The 18563-nt window shown below is 42.1% G+C and overlaps 2 protein-coding genes across 2 annotated transcripts in view; both read left to right on the forward strand.

Annotated features, from left to right (window-relative positions):
- Positions 1-3700, forward strand: part of IARS1 (isoleucyl-tRNA synthetase 1) — a 101251-nt gene extending 97551 nt beyond the window's left edge. The window contains exon 35 of the mRNA XM_063121209.1: positions 3099-3700. Coding sequence (XP_062977279.1) covers positions 3099-3181 — 83 coding nt within the window. The 3' untranslated portion in view covers positions 3182-3700. The remainder of the gene's footprint in view (positions 1-3098) is intronic.
- The window catches only part of NOL8 (nucleolar protein 8), a 501501-nt gene that overhangs the window by 202187 nt on the left and 280751 nt on the right, over positions 1-18563 (forward strand). The gene's annotated exons all lie outside the window — the stretch shown is intronic.

The following is an 18563-nucleotide window of genomic DNA, read 5'->3' on the forward strand; positions in this document are numbered from 1 at the left end:
TCTGGTCTGCCCTAGTGCTTTGACACTACCTATGGCAGCTCACAACAATTTCAATCACAATATTATGTAAAAAATACACTAAAAATATGCCAGAGACAGAGACCACAGTTAAGCATAAACTTGAAATAAATATTCAGATACTTCACCATGGTATCCTTCTGGATAGGCTCTCTGGCTGGGAGTTGGAGGTACTGCATTGAAGTGGTTTCGCTCCTGCTTGGATGGCTGATTCCAGGTGGTGGTGCCGGGGGATTATTACTCTGTGCTGTGGCACCTAAGCTATGGGGTTCCACAGGGCTCTATTTTATCCCCTATGCTGTTTAACGTATACATGAAGCCGCTGGGGGAGGTTATCCGGAGATGTGGACTGAGGTGTCATCAATATGCGGATGATACCCAGCTCTACCTTTCCTTTTCATCAAACCCAGGTGAGGCAGTGGCTGTTCTGAACCAGTGCCTGGGCATGGTAATGGACTGGATGAGGGCTAACAAACTGAGACTCAATCCAGACAAGACGGAGGTACTGTTAGCGGGTGGTTCATCTGTCCAGTGAGGTGATGTTTACCCTGTTCTGGACAGGGTTGCACTCCCCCTGAAGGATCTGGTCCGTAGTTTGGGGGTGCTCTTGGATCCAGAACTGTCACTTGAGGCACAGGTGAACTCAGTGGCAAAGAGCACCTTTTATCAGCTTAGGCTGATATACCAACTGTGCCCTTATCTGGACAGAGATAGCCTAGCTACAGTTATCCATGCTCTGATAACCTCTCGTTTGGATTACTGCAATGCGTTATACATGGGGCTGCCTTTGAAAACGGTCCGGAAACTTCAGCTGGTACAAAACAGGGCAACCTGTTTGGGGCCAGGTTATTTGAAGGAACGCCTCCTCCTATATGTACCTGCCCAGACCTTAAGATCATCTACAGGGTCCCTTCTCCGTGAGCCCCTGCCAAAGGAAGTGAGGCAGGTGGCTACTAGGAGGAGGGCTTTCTCCGCTATAGCACCCCGGCTGTGGAATGAGCTCCCCAGAGTGGTCCATCTGGCACCTACACTGTACTCTTTTCGTCGCCAGCTGAAGACCTTTTTATTCTCTCAGTATTTTAACACTTAATTTTAACTTAAATCTAAATTTTACTGTTTTAACTCTGTATTTTAATCTTATATCAATTTTGCTGCGTGGTTTTATCCTGGTTGTGCTTTTTATACTGTATTTTGTATTTGTGTTTTTAACCTGTTTGTTGTTTTATGATGGTTTTAATTTTTGTGAACCGCCCAGAGAGCTTCAGCTATTGGGCGGTATAAAAATGTAATAAATAAATAAATAAATGGGACTGGCCAGCGAGACCACATCATGCCAGTCCTTTTACAACTTCATTGGCTGCCAGTCCAGGTCCGGGCCTGGTTCAAAGGGCTGGTACTAACATTCAAAGCCCTTAAACGGCTTGGGGCCAGGTTATTTTAAGGAATGCCTCCTCCCATATGTACATGCATGGACCTTAAGATTGTCCATAGGGGCCCTTCTCCGTGAGCCCCTGCCGAAGGAAGTGAGGCAGGTGGCTACTAGGAGGAGGGCTATCTCTGCTGTGGCACCCCGGCTGTGGAATGAGCTCCCTAGAGAGGTTTGCCTGGCGCCTACACTGTATTCGTTCCATCGTCAGCTGAAGACCTTTTTATTTTCTCAGTATTTTAACACCTAATTTAACTTAAATTTAAGCTTTGCTGTTTTAATTCCATATTTTAATCTATATCATTTTTTGCTGTGTAGTTTTATCCTGGTTGTGCTTTTTATATTGTATTTTGTTTTTGTGTTTTTAGACTGTTGGTCACTTTATTATGCTTTTCATGATTTAAATTTTTGTGAACTGTCCAGAGAGCTTCGGCTATTGGGTGGTATAAAAATGTAATAAATAAATAAATAAAATAGCAAGCCTGCCAGAATAATGTCTTCAAAGACAACTAGAAAGGGGGTTGCCTGCACTTCACAAGGCAAGTTGTCCCATAGTATTACTGCAGCAGCACTGAAAAGGCAGTGCCTCTTGCCATATCCCCCACTCTAGGTCTCTTTTTCGGATCTTTGGAAGTGGACAGGTTGATGAGGAAGCAGTGCCTCAGGTATTCAAGTCATTTAGGGCTTTAAAACTACCAGCTCTTTGAATTGTGCCCAGAAACAGATTGGCAACTGGACACTGAAGGATAGGTGTAACATGGTCCCATATATGCCCCCTAGCATCCTTGTTACTACATTCTGGACCAACTGAGACATCCAGAGCCAGACTATGCTGGGGAAAAGCACTCCTCGCTCCTTCTGCCACCTGGTCACCCAGATGCAAAGCCAAATGCAAGAGCACCCCACGCTACAAATCCATTTTTTCAAGAGGGGTACAACCCCATCTCAAGCAGGTTGAATCTCTGTTCCAGAGTCCATCTTCTTCCTGATCAGGAGCACATCTGTCTTGTTTGGGTTAAGCCCTCACCCCCACCCCCCAATATCACCACCAGGCTCTGATTCAGAACCACAGCATCTTTCTTGGCATTAGATAAAAAAGAAATACCACTGTATACCATCCACAAAATGCTCTCCAAATCTTCAGATCTCTCCAAGCAGTTCCATATGACATTAGAGATAAATGCCTGAAAGATTCTAAGGCAGCCTTTCTCAACCTGGGGCGCTCCAGATGTGTTGGACTGCATCTCCCGGCATTCTGGGAGTTGTAGTCCAACACATCTGGAGCGCCCCAGGTTGAGAAAGGCTGTTCTAAGGGGAAATGACTGAGGTATTGTTGGGGTACTCCTGTTTAATATCTTCTGTAACCAACCCCTAAGAAAGGGGATTAGAAAGGTAGGGAACATGAGCATAAACGTACTTAGGTATGCATAGAAGTCCTTAAACTGATTTTGATTGACACATCACAAACAAATCATAAATCTCTTTTTTTTTAAGGTACTGCAAGTCTAAATCTTTTACTTTGATATTATCTGAATTTTCTTTAAGAGTTATTGCTCAAGCTTCTTTAATTGACGGAATATATGTTACTTTATTTGGAAATGAGAATAGCCATAGTCTGTTACTATTGCTAGTAATGTTCCATCTTCTTTTTCAGAGATTACAAAGGAAACCTCCATGAAGACCTTAAATACGAAGACTATCTATGTTCAGGCTGCACAAACAACAGCTGAATATTGAATTTTCTCAGATACTGCAATTTAGACTTTCTTTTCCTGGAGAAATCTCACTTGACATCAGGATACTTTCACTAAGAATTCCCAAATTCTGTAGGGTGTTTTGAATGACAGCAGTACTACACGGAATGTGTTTCTATCAATGCATGTGTAATATGCTGCCTTAGGGTTAAATACAGTGAATTTTCATTATGTTATAAGTTGTCATTGTAAAAGCTATGCAGAGTAAATACCCAGTCTCAAACACACAGAAGGATCTATGCAGTTAGTTGTTTGAAAGAATTTGAGATGAGTACCTCAATATTGCAGTTCTCTGCTCGTTCTTTATGGAGAGACCATCTTTAGTTTTTCTAATATTGCTGTTCCTGCATCGTACATGCTATGTTATGTTGGCTTTAAACTTAATTAAACAAGGGTAACCTGATGTTGTTCAGCAATGCTGATAGGCTGTTCATGAAGTATATATTGACAAAAATGGTCTCTAATGTCCATAATTTTGAACAATAAATTACTTTATCTGGTATGCTGTGTGTGTTGGTTTAGTAGTAACTTTTTTTAAAAAAAATCACTTTAAATTGCATATCTGAAAGAGGGATCATTGTTGGAGGACAATGGAAACCAAGAATGTGGCTTAGATTTGTTAGAATTTAGTCGCCTGGTTCGCACATAATGCTAACCTCTGCTTTGTTTATTTGTTGGGCTACCCAGGGGTTGTCTGGCAGACTGAGCAAACCATGGTTTACTTTCTCAATCCCTGGTTTGTTTGCTTCCCTCCTATGCCTGCTCCCTCCCTGTATTGCCAGTGATTTTGCAGCACTATAGTACTGGCAAGTAGAGTGGCTGGTTTGTTTGTTTGTTTAACACTTTTCCCAGCCACCTCTGTAGCTTGGCAAAACTACTCAAGGATCAGGGTTCACACAAAGTGACAATCCATGGTTTAAACGATCCAGAGTTCGCAACCAAGCAATAAACCATGGGTTCTCTTTCTGGGTTGTTTGTGCTTAACAAACCATGTGGCCAAACTCATACAGTATAACAACTCAGATTTCAACAATTCAAACCATGGGTTAGCATTATGTGCAGATCAGGCCAGTGTGCATTCATTGCCTTTATTTTGCTCATTTTTTCAAATATTTACAATTTGTGAACATTACTTTTGACGATGGAATTAAATAAATTACCTTAACATGGACATGATTGTCATTTGGACTCCACAGTTAATAATAATTCAGAATTTACATGACTATTGGTGGGTTTTAATCCAGGCATTTCATGATTGATTCAATTTGCCAGAGGGCAACTGGCATCTTGGATGGTTGAAGTGGCAAACATATCCTTTAGGAACAGTGTGGTTGTCTTGAAAGAAGGTACTGTACCATCCTGGTTGAAAAAAATCATCATTGGATTGTGCAGACCAGATAACTATTGACTAGTTTGCCATTTTTAGGCAGCATGATGGAATAAGTAGTGGCATCTCAGCTCTGCTATTCCTAGAAAAGATTAATTGTCCGGACATTTATCTGATCCAGCCCAGGTTTGGGATTAAACCTAATTTTTGTAAACTGCCCAGAGAGCTTCAGCTATTGAGCAGTATAAAAATGCAATCAATCAATCAACCTATCCTGGCAGATGACCTATGCCAGGAGGTGGGCATGTGACCCTATTAATTTTCCTGGGACTTTTAGCAGCATTTGATATCATTGACCAAAGAATACTTCTGTACTGGTTTGCTGGGGCTGGAAAATGTTTCAGTAGCTCCAGTTCTGAACTGTTCTACCTGTGCCCTGTCACATGTAGGGTGCCTTAGGAGTCTGTATTGTCCCCCACACTGTGTATCATCTATTTAAAACTGCTGGGTGATTTGGGATGAAGTGTCATCCTTGAGTTGATAAGCCTTAACTCTGTAGTTTTCGTCCTCTCCCAGGAGACAAGAGTACTTTGTGAATCAGTGCCTGAGGTCAGTGATGTACTAAATGTAGCTAATGTAATCCAGACAAGATGGGTGGAGTTCTGTTAACCTGGTTCTGTTCAGACTATTCAGAAGAACTAGGTAAGTAGCTTGGGAGTTCCTCTGAATCCAGTGCTTCTGCTCCTGTCCAGGTAGCACCAGTGGCAGCCATGAGCCACTGCACCAATTGCATCCCTTTCGGGAGAAATAAGACTTGGCATGGTCTTTCAGCAGGTTCAGAACACAGCAGCCTGACGACTGTCTAGTATGAGGCATTCTGATCGTATTACCCTAGTGTATTAGCTGCATTTGTTGCCATTGCCCCCCCCCCCAAACCAATTCAGAATTCTGTTCTTAACCTTAAAGGCCCTAAACAGCATATGACCAGGATATTTTAAGGGCCTCCTCATTCTGTATGAACCTGTTCATGTGCTTAATTCAACAACTGAGGCCTTGTAGGTTGTACCTCCACTGTCTATATAGCAGGTGGGGACATGAGACAGGGCCTTTTCTACTATGGCACCTAGGTTATGGAATTCCCCTTCCAAAATTATTATTATTATTATTATTATTATTATTATTATTATTATTATTTTATATAGCACCATCAATGTACATGGTGCTGTACAGAGTAAAACAGTAAATAGCAAGACCCTGCCGCATAGGCTTACATTCTAATAAAATCATAATAAAACAATAAGGAGGGGAAGAGAATGCAAACAGGCACAGGGTAGGGTAAACAGGCACTGGGTAGGGTAAAACTAACAGTATAAAGTCAGAACAAAATTAAGTTTTAAAAGCTTTAGGAAAAAGAAAAGTTTTTAGCTGAGCTTTAAAAGCTGCGGTTGAACTTGTAGTTCTCAAATGTTCTGGAAGAGCGTTCCAGGCATAAGGGGCAGCAGAAGAAAATGGACGAAGCCGAGCAAGGGAAGTAGAGACCACATGGCATCAGAGGAGCGAAGAGCACGAGCAGGGCAATAGTGTGAGATGAGAGAGGAGAGATAGGAAGGAGCTAGACCGTGAAGAGCTTTGAAGGTCAGCAGGAGAAGTTGATATTGGATTCTGGAGTGAGTTGGAAGCCAATGAAGAGATTTCAGAAGTGGAGTGACATGGTCAGAGCGGCGGGCCAAGAAGATGATCTTAGCGGCAGAGTGGTGGACAGAGACCAGCGGACTGATGTGAGACGAAGGAAGGCCAGAGAGAAGAAGGTTGCAGTAGTCCAACCGAGAGATAACCAGTGCGTGAACGAGAGTCTTGGCAGAAGAGACAGACAAAAATGGTCAAATCCTGGCAATATTGTTTTAACTGTTTTAAGTGCTTTTACTGCTTTTAAATTATATATTGTTTTAACTTGGTTCATGGTTTAATTTGTCTTTACCTGTGCACATTTATTGTTTTATACTGTATGTTTTTATCTGTATGTCACCCTTAGATCTTAATAATACAGGGCGGGATACAAATGTTTTAAATAAATAAATATACCCCTTTTCATTTTAAAAACAACCCCCCCAAAGCAGAACGCAAAGTAAAATCCTGATAAAATAAACCGTAAACCAGTAATAAAACAATAAAATGCTTTATTTAAATGATTAAGGGTAGCTGTCAATGCTAGCGGCAAGGAAAATGCCAGGGACAACTGTTGTTTTTCGTTGTTAACAGAAAGGCTCCGCACTACGAGCCTTCCTGATCTCGATGGGGAGATGATTCTACCTGATGGGTGCCACAGTTGAGAAGGCCCTCCTGCCCACCATGACCGAGTGAGTATCGGTAGGCCATGGTACAGTAAGCAAAGCTTCTTGCTTAGAATGTAGAGACTGGGGTATATGGTAAAAGGCGCTCTCTCAGATATACTTGTCCTGAGTTGTCTAGGGCTTTATAAACCAGTAATGACACCTTGAGCATGGGTCACTAACTCATTGGCAGCCACTGCTGAGCATTCAGCACAGGAAACATACATGCACAGTAGGAAGAGCCCCTGGAACAATCCAGGCCCCATGTTCTGTCACCAAGGCCACTTAGGCTTCCAGTGACAGATAAACCCAAAAGCGCCCCCAGACTATATACCTGCTCCTAAGAGTGCAACCCCATCCAGGGCTGGTAAATTGCCCAACTGCCGGACCTGGGACCCACCCACCCCCAGAACCTCCATCTAGCTAGGATTCCATTTCAGCCGTATTCAATTCTTGAATACCAAACTGCTGTTCTATAGCTGACTTCATACTGTTGCTCTTCAGAAAGCAGATAAAGGCAGTGTAAGAGTGCAATGGAACTTTCATAATAATGAGATGTGGAATGAATTTTAATTATAACTTCTAAGAAGAGAACCATTAAACTTTGCATTTTTAATAGCTGCATTAGCTGTGCAAATGCTATTAAGATGAGCAGAATTGTTGTACATTGAGCACGGCTTCAAAGTAATGCTGGATTGGAGTGCCAGGGTTACCAGCAGAAAAAAAATAATCTTTAACAAAATCTTTTCTTGACTCAAAGTACATATGATGCTGCTACTTGCCAAAAATAGGCTCTACCCTACAGAATAGAATACCTTAAATAGACCAAATCCCACCACCACTCAATTTATACACTGTATAAAATACATCCAAAATTGGCTTCCTAGATTTTTACCCTAGATAAGAAGCTGGTATGTTCTGAAAAATAAAGCGTGTGTTTTCTGTTGTTATCTGCACCCACAGCCCTTTTCTCTGAAGGCTTGATTGAGAAGCACAATACTATTTTCCTAACGTTATAAGAAACATTACTCTGAAAGTAAATGGAAGTGTCTTCTAAATTAGATGTGTCAGAAAGAAACATTCTTATCCAGCACCAAAACTTGCAAATCAGATTCGATATGCCTCTTCTGCTTGTTTTGATGGTCGCTGTTACACTATAGTGTATATGTTAAAACAGGGCTATCTGAAGTGGGGACACTTCATCCTCTTGAGGTGAAGCAAGGAGTGTTGTTGTTTATTTGTTCAGTTGTTTCCGACCCTTCGTGACTTCATGGACCAGCCCACGCCAGAGCTTTCTGTCGGCCGTTGCCACCCCTAGCTCCCCAAAGGTCAAGTCTGTCACCTCCAGAATATCATCCATCCATCTTGCCCTTGATCGGCCCCTCTTCCTTTTGCCTTCCATTTTCCCTAGCATCAGCCTCTTCTCCAGGGTGTCCTGTCTTCTCATTATGTGGCCAAAGTACTTCACTTTTGCCTTTAATACCATTCCCTCAAGTGAGCAGTCTGGCTTTATTTCCTGGAGTATGGACTGGTTTGAACTTCTTGCAGTCCAAGGCACTCTCAGGATTTTCCTCCAACACCACAGTTCAAAAGCATCTTCCTTCGCTCAGCTTTCCTTATGGTCCAGCTCTCGCAGCCATAGGTTACTACGGGGAATGGTGTTGCTTTAACTATGCGGACCTTTGTTCTCAGTGTGATGTCTCTGCTCTTAACTATTTTATCAAGATTTGTCATTGCTCTCCTCCCAAGAAGTCAACGTCTTCTGATTTCCTGGCTGCAGTCAGCGTCTGCAGTAATCTTTGCGCCCAGAAATACAAAGTCTGTCACTGCCTCCACGTTTTCTCCCTCTATTTGCCAGTTATCAATCAAGCTGGTTGCCATAATCTTGGTTTTTTTGAGGTTTAACTGCAACCCAGCTTTTGCACTTTCTTCTTTCACCTTCGTCATAAGGCTCCTCAGCTCCTCCTCGCTTTCAGCCATCAAAGTGGTGTCATCTGCATATCTGAGATTGTTAATATTTCTTCCTGCGATTTTAACTCCAGCCTTGGATTCGTCAAGCCCAGCACGTCGCATGATGTGTTCTGCATACAGGTTGAATAGGTAAGGTGAGAGTATACAACCCTGCCGTACTCCTTTCCCAATCTTAAACCAGTCCGTTGTTCCGTGGTCTGTTCTTACCATTGCTACTTGTTCGTTATACAGATTCCTCAGGAGGCAGACAAGATGACTTGGTATCCCTATACCACCAAGAACTTGCCACAGTTTGTTATGATCCACACAGTCAAAGGCTTTAGAATAGTCAATAAAACAGAAATAGATGTTTTTCTGGAACTCCCTGGCTTTCTCCATTATCCAGCGGATATTGGCAATTTGGTCTCTAGTTCCTCTGCCTTTTCTAAACCCAGCTTGTACATCTGGCAATTCTCGCTCCATGAATTGCTGGAGTCTACCTTGCAGGATCTTGAGCATTACCTTGCTGGCATGTGAAATAAGTGCCACTGTCCGATAGTTTGAACATTCTTTAGTGTTTCCCTTTTTTGGTATGGGGATATAAGTTGATTTTTTCCAGTCTGATGGCCATTCTTGTGTTTTCCAAATTTGCTGGCATATGGCATGCATCACCTTGACAGCATCATCTTGCAATATTTTAAACAGTTCAGCTGGGATACCGTCGTCTCCTGCTGCCTTGTTATTAGCAATGCTTCTTAAGGCCCATTCAACCTCACTCTTCAGGATGTCTGGCTCTAACTCACTGACCACACTGTCTGACCTATCCCCAATATTATTATCCTTCCTATACAGATCTTCCGTATATTCTTGCCACCTTTTCTTGATCTCTTCTGTTTCTGTTAGGTCCTTGCCATCTTTGTTTTTGATCATACCCATTTTTGCCTGGAATTTACTTCCGATGTTTCTAATTTTCTGGAAGAGGTCTCTTGTCCTTCCTATTCTATTGTCTTCCACTTCCGCGCATTGCTTGTTTAAAAATAATTCCTTATCTCTTCTGGCTAACCTCTGGGATTTTGCATTTAATTGGGCATATCTCCCCCTATCACTGTTGCCTTTTGCTTTCCTTCTTTCTTGGGCTACTTCCAGTGTCTCAGCAGACAGCCACCTTGCCTTCTTGGTTTTCTTTTTCTTTGGGACATTTTTTGTTGCCACCTCTTGGACAATGTTGCAAACTTCTGTCCATAGTTCTTCCGGGACCCTATCTACTAAATCTAGTCCTTTAAATCTATTCTTCACTTCCACTGCATATTCATTAGGAATATTAGTGAGGTCATATCTAACTGATCTGTGGGTCTTCCCTATTCTCTTTAGTTTGATTCTAAATTGTGCAATAAGAAGTTCGTGATCTGAACTACAGTCAGCTCCAGGTCTTGTTTTTACCGTCTGTATAGATGTCCGCCACCTTTGGCTGCAAAGGATGTAGTCAATCTGATTTCGGTGTCGGCCATCTGTTGAAGTCCATGTATAAAGCCGTTTTTTAGGTTGTTGGAAGATTTCAAAATGTATGAATTATGCCTTCATCTCAAAAACGATTTCAGGATGGTGTATATAAAATGACCTAAAACTTAAACATAAAACAATAAAACCAAGGGGTATAAAACTATTTCAACCTGCTAAAAGATAACTAATTTTAATTTTTAAAATTTAAAACTATAAAAATGTATTATTGGTGTTTTTTTTTAAAAAAAAACACCTTGTAAAACCTGTAAAAAAAGAAGTATACACTCAAAATAAAAAGGGGTTAACCTAGGGGGGAAATGAGTGGTAGCATTGGCACCAGGCATACCTGCTCAAAAGGACTCCCAATGTGATATATAACTTTAAAACAAAATACTCCAATTAAGACCATAGCAGGCCATCTTTAAAACATCAGAGCACTGAATGAAAAACTCATCAAAAACAAGGCTAAAATAAAAACTGTCTTTAAGGCCTGCCTAAGGCTAGGTAAAGATGGGACCAATTTGACTTCCACAACACCTTTGCTCTTCAACATTTTCTCCAGCTCACCTCTAGCAGGTCCTTCTGCCTTGAGTTGCCTGGTCTCATCAGTTGATAATGGTGTAATTATGAAGTAGATTCAGAACCTAGAAAGAAGCAATTGGGAGCTGTAATCTTTGTTGTTTATTCGTTCAGTCGCTTCCGACTCTTCGTGACTTCATCTTTGGTTGTCTTTAATCTTTGGTTGTCTTTAAAATTAATGACCAGCCAAGAGTTGTACATTAGTTGGTTGAAGTATCACATTAAAAGATACTGCAAGTAGGAGATAACTGCACATTTGTGATTACAGGATACGGAGCAGTTCTGAAAACCCCAAAGAGGTTAAATCTGTAGGAAGTAGGGAAACATCATTGAATTTCTTGGAGTATCAGGAATGGAGCAAGTTGATATCAGAAGGATTATTTCATAATGTCAAGCATACTAATGCAATCTCTTAAGATTTCTCATAGTGGAACTGAACTGTACCTGCTTACAGGTGCTCTTTACCTAAATATGTAAAGGGTGAAGCTCATAGTTACTGAACAGAAACAAAATCTTTGAACTTCAAGAGGCAACAGCAAGGTCATTGCCACTGCTTTTGTGGACACCTGGTAGATTAGGATTTTGCTGTAATAAAAAAAGAATTGTGTTCAGTTACAGTATGGAAAATCTTAAGTGATTGCATTAGTATGCTTAAGACGTTGTGCAATAACTCTTTTGCTGTATTCCTGATACCCTCCCCCCACCCCCAAAAATATCCAGATACTTGAGAAGTCAGTTACAAATATCACTGAGGAAATAGTTTTTAAAGTGGACCAAATATCTTGCAAGCTGCTTTAGGCTGTCGAAAAGTGGTTTGCAGCACCTGGTACTGTCATGGCTCCCTCTACAACACTTGCATCCCCTCTCCCACAAATAGTCCTCCTTGCTGAACAATCTGTCCACTATCCCAAATGGATTAGAGCTTCTTCTATGGATGCCTTGCTTTGAATTTTCTCACCTTTGGAGATAGCTAATAGGGCATCCTAGGCTTTAATTGACATAGTGGGAGGGAGAGTGTAAGCTAGCTCCAGCCCCTCTGCCACTATTCTCATCGCTTTCCGCGTGTGGAGGGCAACTGTGTGCAGCAGGGAGCCCTTCGTGTCCATGGAAGTTCCTTGGAAAAATCGGGGCTCTAAATCGTGCAGGGAGCCTCCATGGAGTCAAATGGCTCCATGCTGTGCACAGCCGCCCTTAACACATGGAGGAGGATGCACATTGGCCCCATTCAGAAGACACCTTAAACTATGGCTTTAACCACAGTGAATAAGACTTTTTGCCTTAGTCACCGTGGTTAAAGCCTTGGTGTAAAGTGTCTTCTGAACACGACCTGGCATTCCAGCTTAACCACCATGGTTAAAGCTGTGGTTTAAGGTATGTTCTGAAAGCAGCCACTGTGTCTAGGTGGAACAAGCACATTCATCCTCACTCTCCCTTCTTGCATGTTCATTGAGACCACATATGGAATGCCTGAATAGGGCTCCTAGTTATGGAACTCCTTCCCTGCAAAAAATTAATTACCAGGCACCAACTGTGGTATTACTGTTTTCCCCAGGCCTTTGGAGTCATTTATTTGTTAAGTTGAATGTTGTTGGGGTGGGGGGGTTCTGATTAGTGTGATACTTGTAAGTCACCTTGAAGACGTTATGGCTGAAAACTTGGGGTGAAGTGAAATACCGTATTTCTTCGATTGTAAGATGCCATTGATTGTAAGACGCACACTAATTTCAGTGCCACCAACAGAAAAAAACACCCTAAGACACACCCACGATTCTAAGACGCACCCCATTTTTAGAGATGTTTATATGGGGGAAAAAGTGTATCTTAGAATCAAAGAAATAGGGTAGCAATGGCAGCTGACTGACCTCTTCTCCACCAGGTCCCAGTAGGATGGATGGTGGTCTGTGATGGCTTCCGGGAAGTATTTGTTGCATTTTGTCCGTAACATCCGTGTGTGGTTAAATTTTGTGGGGAAATCTGAGCAGAATGTCAGCAGGCATCCTCTCTCCCCTGTTCTTAAATGTTTCACTTTTTTGTAGTAGTGTGAACATTCTGTTTCCATTCTTTCCTTTCTATACTGCTCAAAAGCCAAAGCTCTCTGAGCCATTCACAAAAAATTACAAAACAAAAACATAATATATAAAAAAGTTAGCATACACAATTAAAAACAACAACTGGAGACAGCTAAGAAGCAGTTACAGTACAATATGATACCAGGAACTGATAGAACAACTGACATTAAAGAAAAGAACAGTGTATTCTGATTGGCTGCCGTCTTTTAAATGTTACCTAGCTGCCTCCCCGACTCCCTTTCTTCAGTGCAGTACGTTTGGTATTCCTATTATATCTGTGTGGGAGGCAAATGTTGCCAGCCTTCAGATGGAGCTAGGTACTTCTCATTTCAGTCCGTGTGCTAATTGAGAGCACGGCTGGGCTGAGAGGCTCTTGTTTCAAGTGGCAGCGCAGCGCAAGGGATCATCTTTCTTGGAAGTGAAAGGCTGCCTTTCTTGTCAAGAACTGTCTTCTGCTACCAATCTGAGCTTTGCCTTAAGAGAGGCTCCCCGGGTTAAACGCACCTGCCCGCTGTTCAGTTTTCAGGCGCAAGCGACAAAAGGGGATCTTTGAAGGAGTCATTCTGCTTGATCGTGGCACTCCAGCACTGAAAGGGATAGCGACAAAGGAGCTGGCTTCTCTCCTTTGCCTGGTGCGCTTTTGAGTCGCCATGTGCCTTTGCTACTTGAGCGCTATGCAAGCGCAGGGTGCAAGACTGGGTTTTTAATCTGAATTTTGGTGTCTTGATTAAATATTACAAGTGAAATATGTTCTCAATCAGGGTGCATTGCAAAAGCAACGTGGCCCCATTTTGCTACAACAGTTAGGTTTGTCCTATTTGGCATCTGCTAATAGTGATCCTTCTGTAGTCAAAACAGTGTCATTCATGCATGACAGTGAGGTATTGGCAGGTTTGGGGGAGTTCCGAGGCAGTGGCGCAACTAGGGCTGGACCAGATCTGTAGTCGTGTGTGTGTGAGTGAGAGAGAGAGAGAGAGAGAGAGAGAGAGAGAGAGAGAGAGAGAACCTCAAACACCTTATGAACCCTGAGGATGCTCAGTGGCCACAGAATACAGTGTCTAGTGGGTGGTGTTGGTATTAAGTGTCCTAGGAAAGGGCCTGGGTAGATTTTGTGTGTATGCTGCATGCTTTTATGGTTTTATGTATATCATTTTTAATTGTAAACCGCCCAGAAAGCTTTGGAAACGTGGCACTATAGAAATGCAATAAATAATAATAATGGCTGTGGAATTCTTAACAGAACCAGTCCTGCACTGCCGCATTTTGATGCAGGTCCAACTTGTTTGTTAAGAACAGTTAACACAAATAAAAGCAGCAATGCCGCTGATGGCTTCTTCTAGGCACCTTCTCTTCCTCACCCAACAAAGTGCAGGAGGGGAAAATATACCTTGGATGTTCATAACGCCCAAAGAATCTGATGGTAGGCAAGAGACTTGGTCTCTGTTACAGGAGCTATTTCCTTTTGCGTCATGGAGATGTTCTCCATTATATCACTGGTCTTAGACAGCTGCACAGAACTTTTGTGCTGTTCCGCCTCTGAGAGATGGTTTTAAATTGTGATTATCATGCTGTAGTTATGCATTCTTGCCAAGCAGCACTGTTTCCAGTGCATGAAACACTTTGAAAGCCTTTATACCCTTCCCCACCATTATGGTTTGCTGTCATATCGCTGACAGGTTAATGGTTTATATTCCGTTTTTCTATGCAACATAGGAAGAGCTGTCCTGGATCAGACCAAAGTGCAGCATTATATTCCTATATTCCAGGCAGATGTCTATGGGCAGCCCACAATTGCAATAGCACCCTCCTGCTCATGTTCCCCAGCAACTGTTATGGCATGCTGCATCTGATATTGGAGGTAATAGATAGCCATCCTGTCTAGTAGTCATTGATAGCCTTCTCCTCCATGACTCTGTCTATACCCCTTGTAAAGCCTTCCATGTTAGTGGCCATCACTACATCTCATGGTAATGAATTCTATAGTTTGTGTGCTTTGCAAATGTTATCCCACAAAGTTCTTTAACACCAGTATGCAAACTCGAGCTGCACAATACAGTAAGGAATACACAAATCACAAATGTGGACAAGATAATTCAGCATTGGGATGTAAAGACTATCATAGCCTGGGCAAGCACTCCAACTACTCCACTGGAGGAAATCACGAGGAAGTTCAGCAATCAAAGTATAGATCTCTTCACAAAGTCAAGAAAAATGTAAATCTGAGGAGTTCTATGGAAGGTGCAGTTTTATTTTGTGTTGCAAAAAATTGGTTTGGGTTTATTGTTGATGAACTATTCAGAAGGCCGTCTATACCCTTCTTCACCACTCCCAATTGATTCCATGCCTTCTACAAAGTAAAGACACCACAAGTGAAGTGGATCAAAAGCACTTGCACTTCTGATTAGCCTAGATGCCCCTGGTTTCCATACCTGTTGTTGCTATTGCCCTTGTCACCCTGGAAGATTTTGCAAAAGGCCAATAGTTTGTTGTCATCTACAACTTCTCCAATTAGATGAATTAGATGAGTAGCATGATCTCCTAAGCTATACTGCTAGCAGGGAGTGCAAGATCAACTTCTTATGGTACTTCTGCTAAAACAAGGTGCATAACATTACATGGTGCATAACATTACATGGTAAACCTTTGGGAGCTATATGGTCTAACTTCAGTACCTTCCATCCTGGAGTTCCTGCTAGATGGCCATCGAAAAGGAGTTCTGAACTCTGCCTGCTGACCAGGAAGAGGCATGGCCTCAGCTGTAAAAACTGTCATATCCCCAATTCCGCTGGGCATGAGCATCTATAGGAAGGAAAATGTGTGGTACCATTCCAAATTTTGCTTTCACTCATACAATTTTGAGGTTAGGTTCCTCAAAGGAAGACACCATAGAGACAAGTTAAGCTTTTATTTTCCCAAATGTAAAACCTAGTTTAAATGGACGTTTCTACAAAGTCATATCCTCTCTGAATTTAAGGTATTAGAAGTGACACTAATAGACATTTTTACTTCCTTTCCCATTTTTGGTTCCCCTTGCCCCTTAAAATAATTTAATTATTTCCTGAGTGATATTTTCTCAGTGGCTCTTCTGAAATGTGGAAAGCCTTCTCTCTCCCCAACCCACCCTAAATTAGTCTATTTTTTATTTTTTGTAGGCGCTCTCCATGCGTTCACCTAAATTAGGACTGAAAGACATTGCTGTGAGATTCCTTAGGATTTTTGTCCATCAATTAACTTCCTATCAAGAGTTACTTGTTGTGTAAATCAGTTCCTTTGCACAATTGCTGCTGCCACTTTCCATTTCTGACATGATTCTATCTCTCCTAGCCCAGTGAGGCCGTTGAAGAAAACACGCAAGCACCAGGCTTGTCCTTGTTGTTGTAAGCATTTTTAGCTTTTGTTCCTGGCAGCAGTCCCGTGACCTTTTCTGTTCACTTTTTAACTGATGCAATAATACAGCATCCCATCCTTCTCATCTTGTTGAAACATAAACTGTATCCAGCAGTCAGGCAGAGCTGCTGAACAAGCCCTTTGCTTCTGATGAAGAGCGTTCGGCCCTGGGAGAGGGCAAGGAGTAATGTAATAAGTGCTCCTGTTGTACCTCTATGAATTACGCAGCAAGAGGAAAGAGATAGAGGCAGGGCCCCTTAGTGATGAAGGGAGGGGGAGAGAAAAGGAGAAGGGAGGGCATGGACCTGGTGGAAGGGAAGAGGAGTCACAGCTTGGAGGCAGTGCACAGACTCTGCCTACTGAATTAAGGCTCGCAGATACCTAACCTTTGGGCTAAATGGTCCGATACTTATGGCCCTCAAGAATTTGGATCATTTCCTACACAATTGTCGGCCTTGTGTGGTGTTGAAGGGAACAGTTGTCTGCATCTTATGTCTCTTGCTGTATCCATTTCAGTAATTTCTGAACTGTGGGGTGATCATGGGATATTTGAACCCCATACTCACTCTTTTGGAAGGCCTGGTGCATTGCCTGTCATCACTTGCTCTATGCCCTTTCAAACATAATTGCTTGCCTCTTGCTTTTCTAAGAGGACCTTCCATGATTATTTTTACAGCTAAATAGTGAGCAAGGGTTTAGAATAGTGGTGTGCTTTGTATTGAGATGGATCCAAAATCCTGAGCTGGATTGGGCTGATTTGGACAGATTAGGGATTTGTCCATGCCCTGAAGTGAATCTGGGTCCTCTCAAAGCTGTGGGAGTGATTTGGCAGGATCAAAGATGCAGACTGCATGTCTTTAGCTCTCCCTATAAGGAATGTGGCAGGGGGTGGGATGTAACTTTACTAGTGCCCTCTTCAGGCATTCTTCATCCTCATGGTCCTGGAACACATGTAGAGCCTCCACAGATACAGCAGGCCCTCCTATTCAGACTGTTGTCCTCTATACATACAGGGTGATGGAAACACGTGAAGATTGGGTGGAGCGGGAGCATTCATTCAACACAGGATGAAGAGGGCCGGGTCTTTCTCTCACCTTTACTTGTAGTCCCAGGGCTTTGGGAGGGATGTAGAAAGAACTTACCAGAGACTGCTCTTGTGTTTTCACTGCATTTCAGGAAAGTGTGTCTGTGACGGCAGCAGTCCTGAGGACTTCCAGGAGTAGCTTGAGAGCCAGCACCCATGAAGAGATGCTTGTCCCTTCTGTTGCCTATTCAGTAGGCATCTGCTGCTAGCACAATAAGTTTCCACAACTCCCCACAACCTGAACCAAGGAAGAGAGGATGTGTAATTCCCATTCCAGAAGCTGGCGGAACCTCGATGTTAACTGTTGATGGACAACAGTTCTTAAGGTTTTTTTATCTTTAACCTGGAATTGCACAGGGCAGCCCTTCAAATAGAAGATGGTCCTCTGGCAGCCCTTCAAATAGAGGACTGCTCTCTGTTAAAATGTAAAGCTATGAAACAAAGAACTAGAAAGATGCCTTCTTTCTTCTGGAACTAATACAGGGGGTGGGAGTGTTATGAAGAATTTACAAGCAAGTAGCGTTTGGAAATTGCTTCCAAATACAAAGATAAAGATTTCATTTTTAAACTGTACATAATCTTTAATTACAAAATTTCACAGTAACATATCTTGACCCCCAAATTATAAAATCCTAATAGGCCTGGTTCTTTAAAAACTATAACAAACTAAGCCATGTCAATGAAAATGCTTTTCATCGATGGCCTAATGGCATCAAACCAAATCTGTCTAAAAAAACAATTTGAAGTCAGCTCTACGAAAAAAAAATTTTTTTAACAAAAAGAATATATTGAATATGACAACATATACTCACCCACAGGCTTTGCTTCTGAGATACAGAACTTTAAATACAGGAGAACTAGAAAATTCTCTTCAGTCACTTGAATGACCATCCGAAAAAAACTGACAATTTACAAAGATCACTGGTATTGATTATACACTTAAGGCTGGCTGGGGAATGTTTGGAGGTTTTGGACTATTTTCTGTCTAAACATGTAGAGGACTGTATTCTTAATATCTCAATTTCCAGACTACAATTTCAAAATTTACCGACTAATTATTCTTCACTGTGATCTGGGGGGGGGGGGGGGGAAGGAGTCCAAAAGCAATTAACATAATGTGCATTTCCCATAGGGTCACT

Source organism: Elgaria multicarinata, chromosome 3, assembly GCF_023053635.1.
Source record: "Elgaria multicarinata webbii isolate HBS135686 ecotype San Diego chromosome 3, rElgMul1.1.pri, whole genome shotgun sequence".
Lineage (NCBI taxonomy): Eukaryota > Metazoa > Chordata > Lepidosauria > Squamata > Anguidae > Elgaria > Elgaria multicarinata.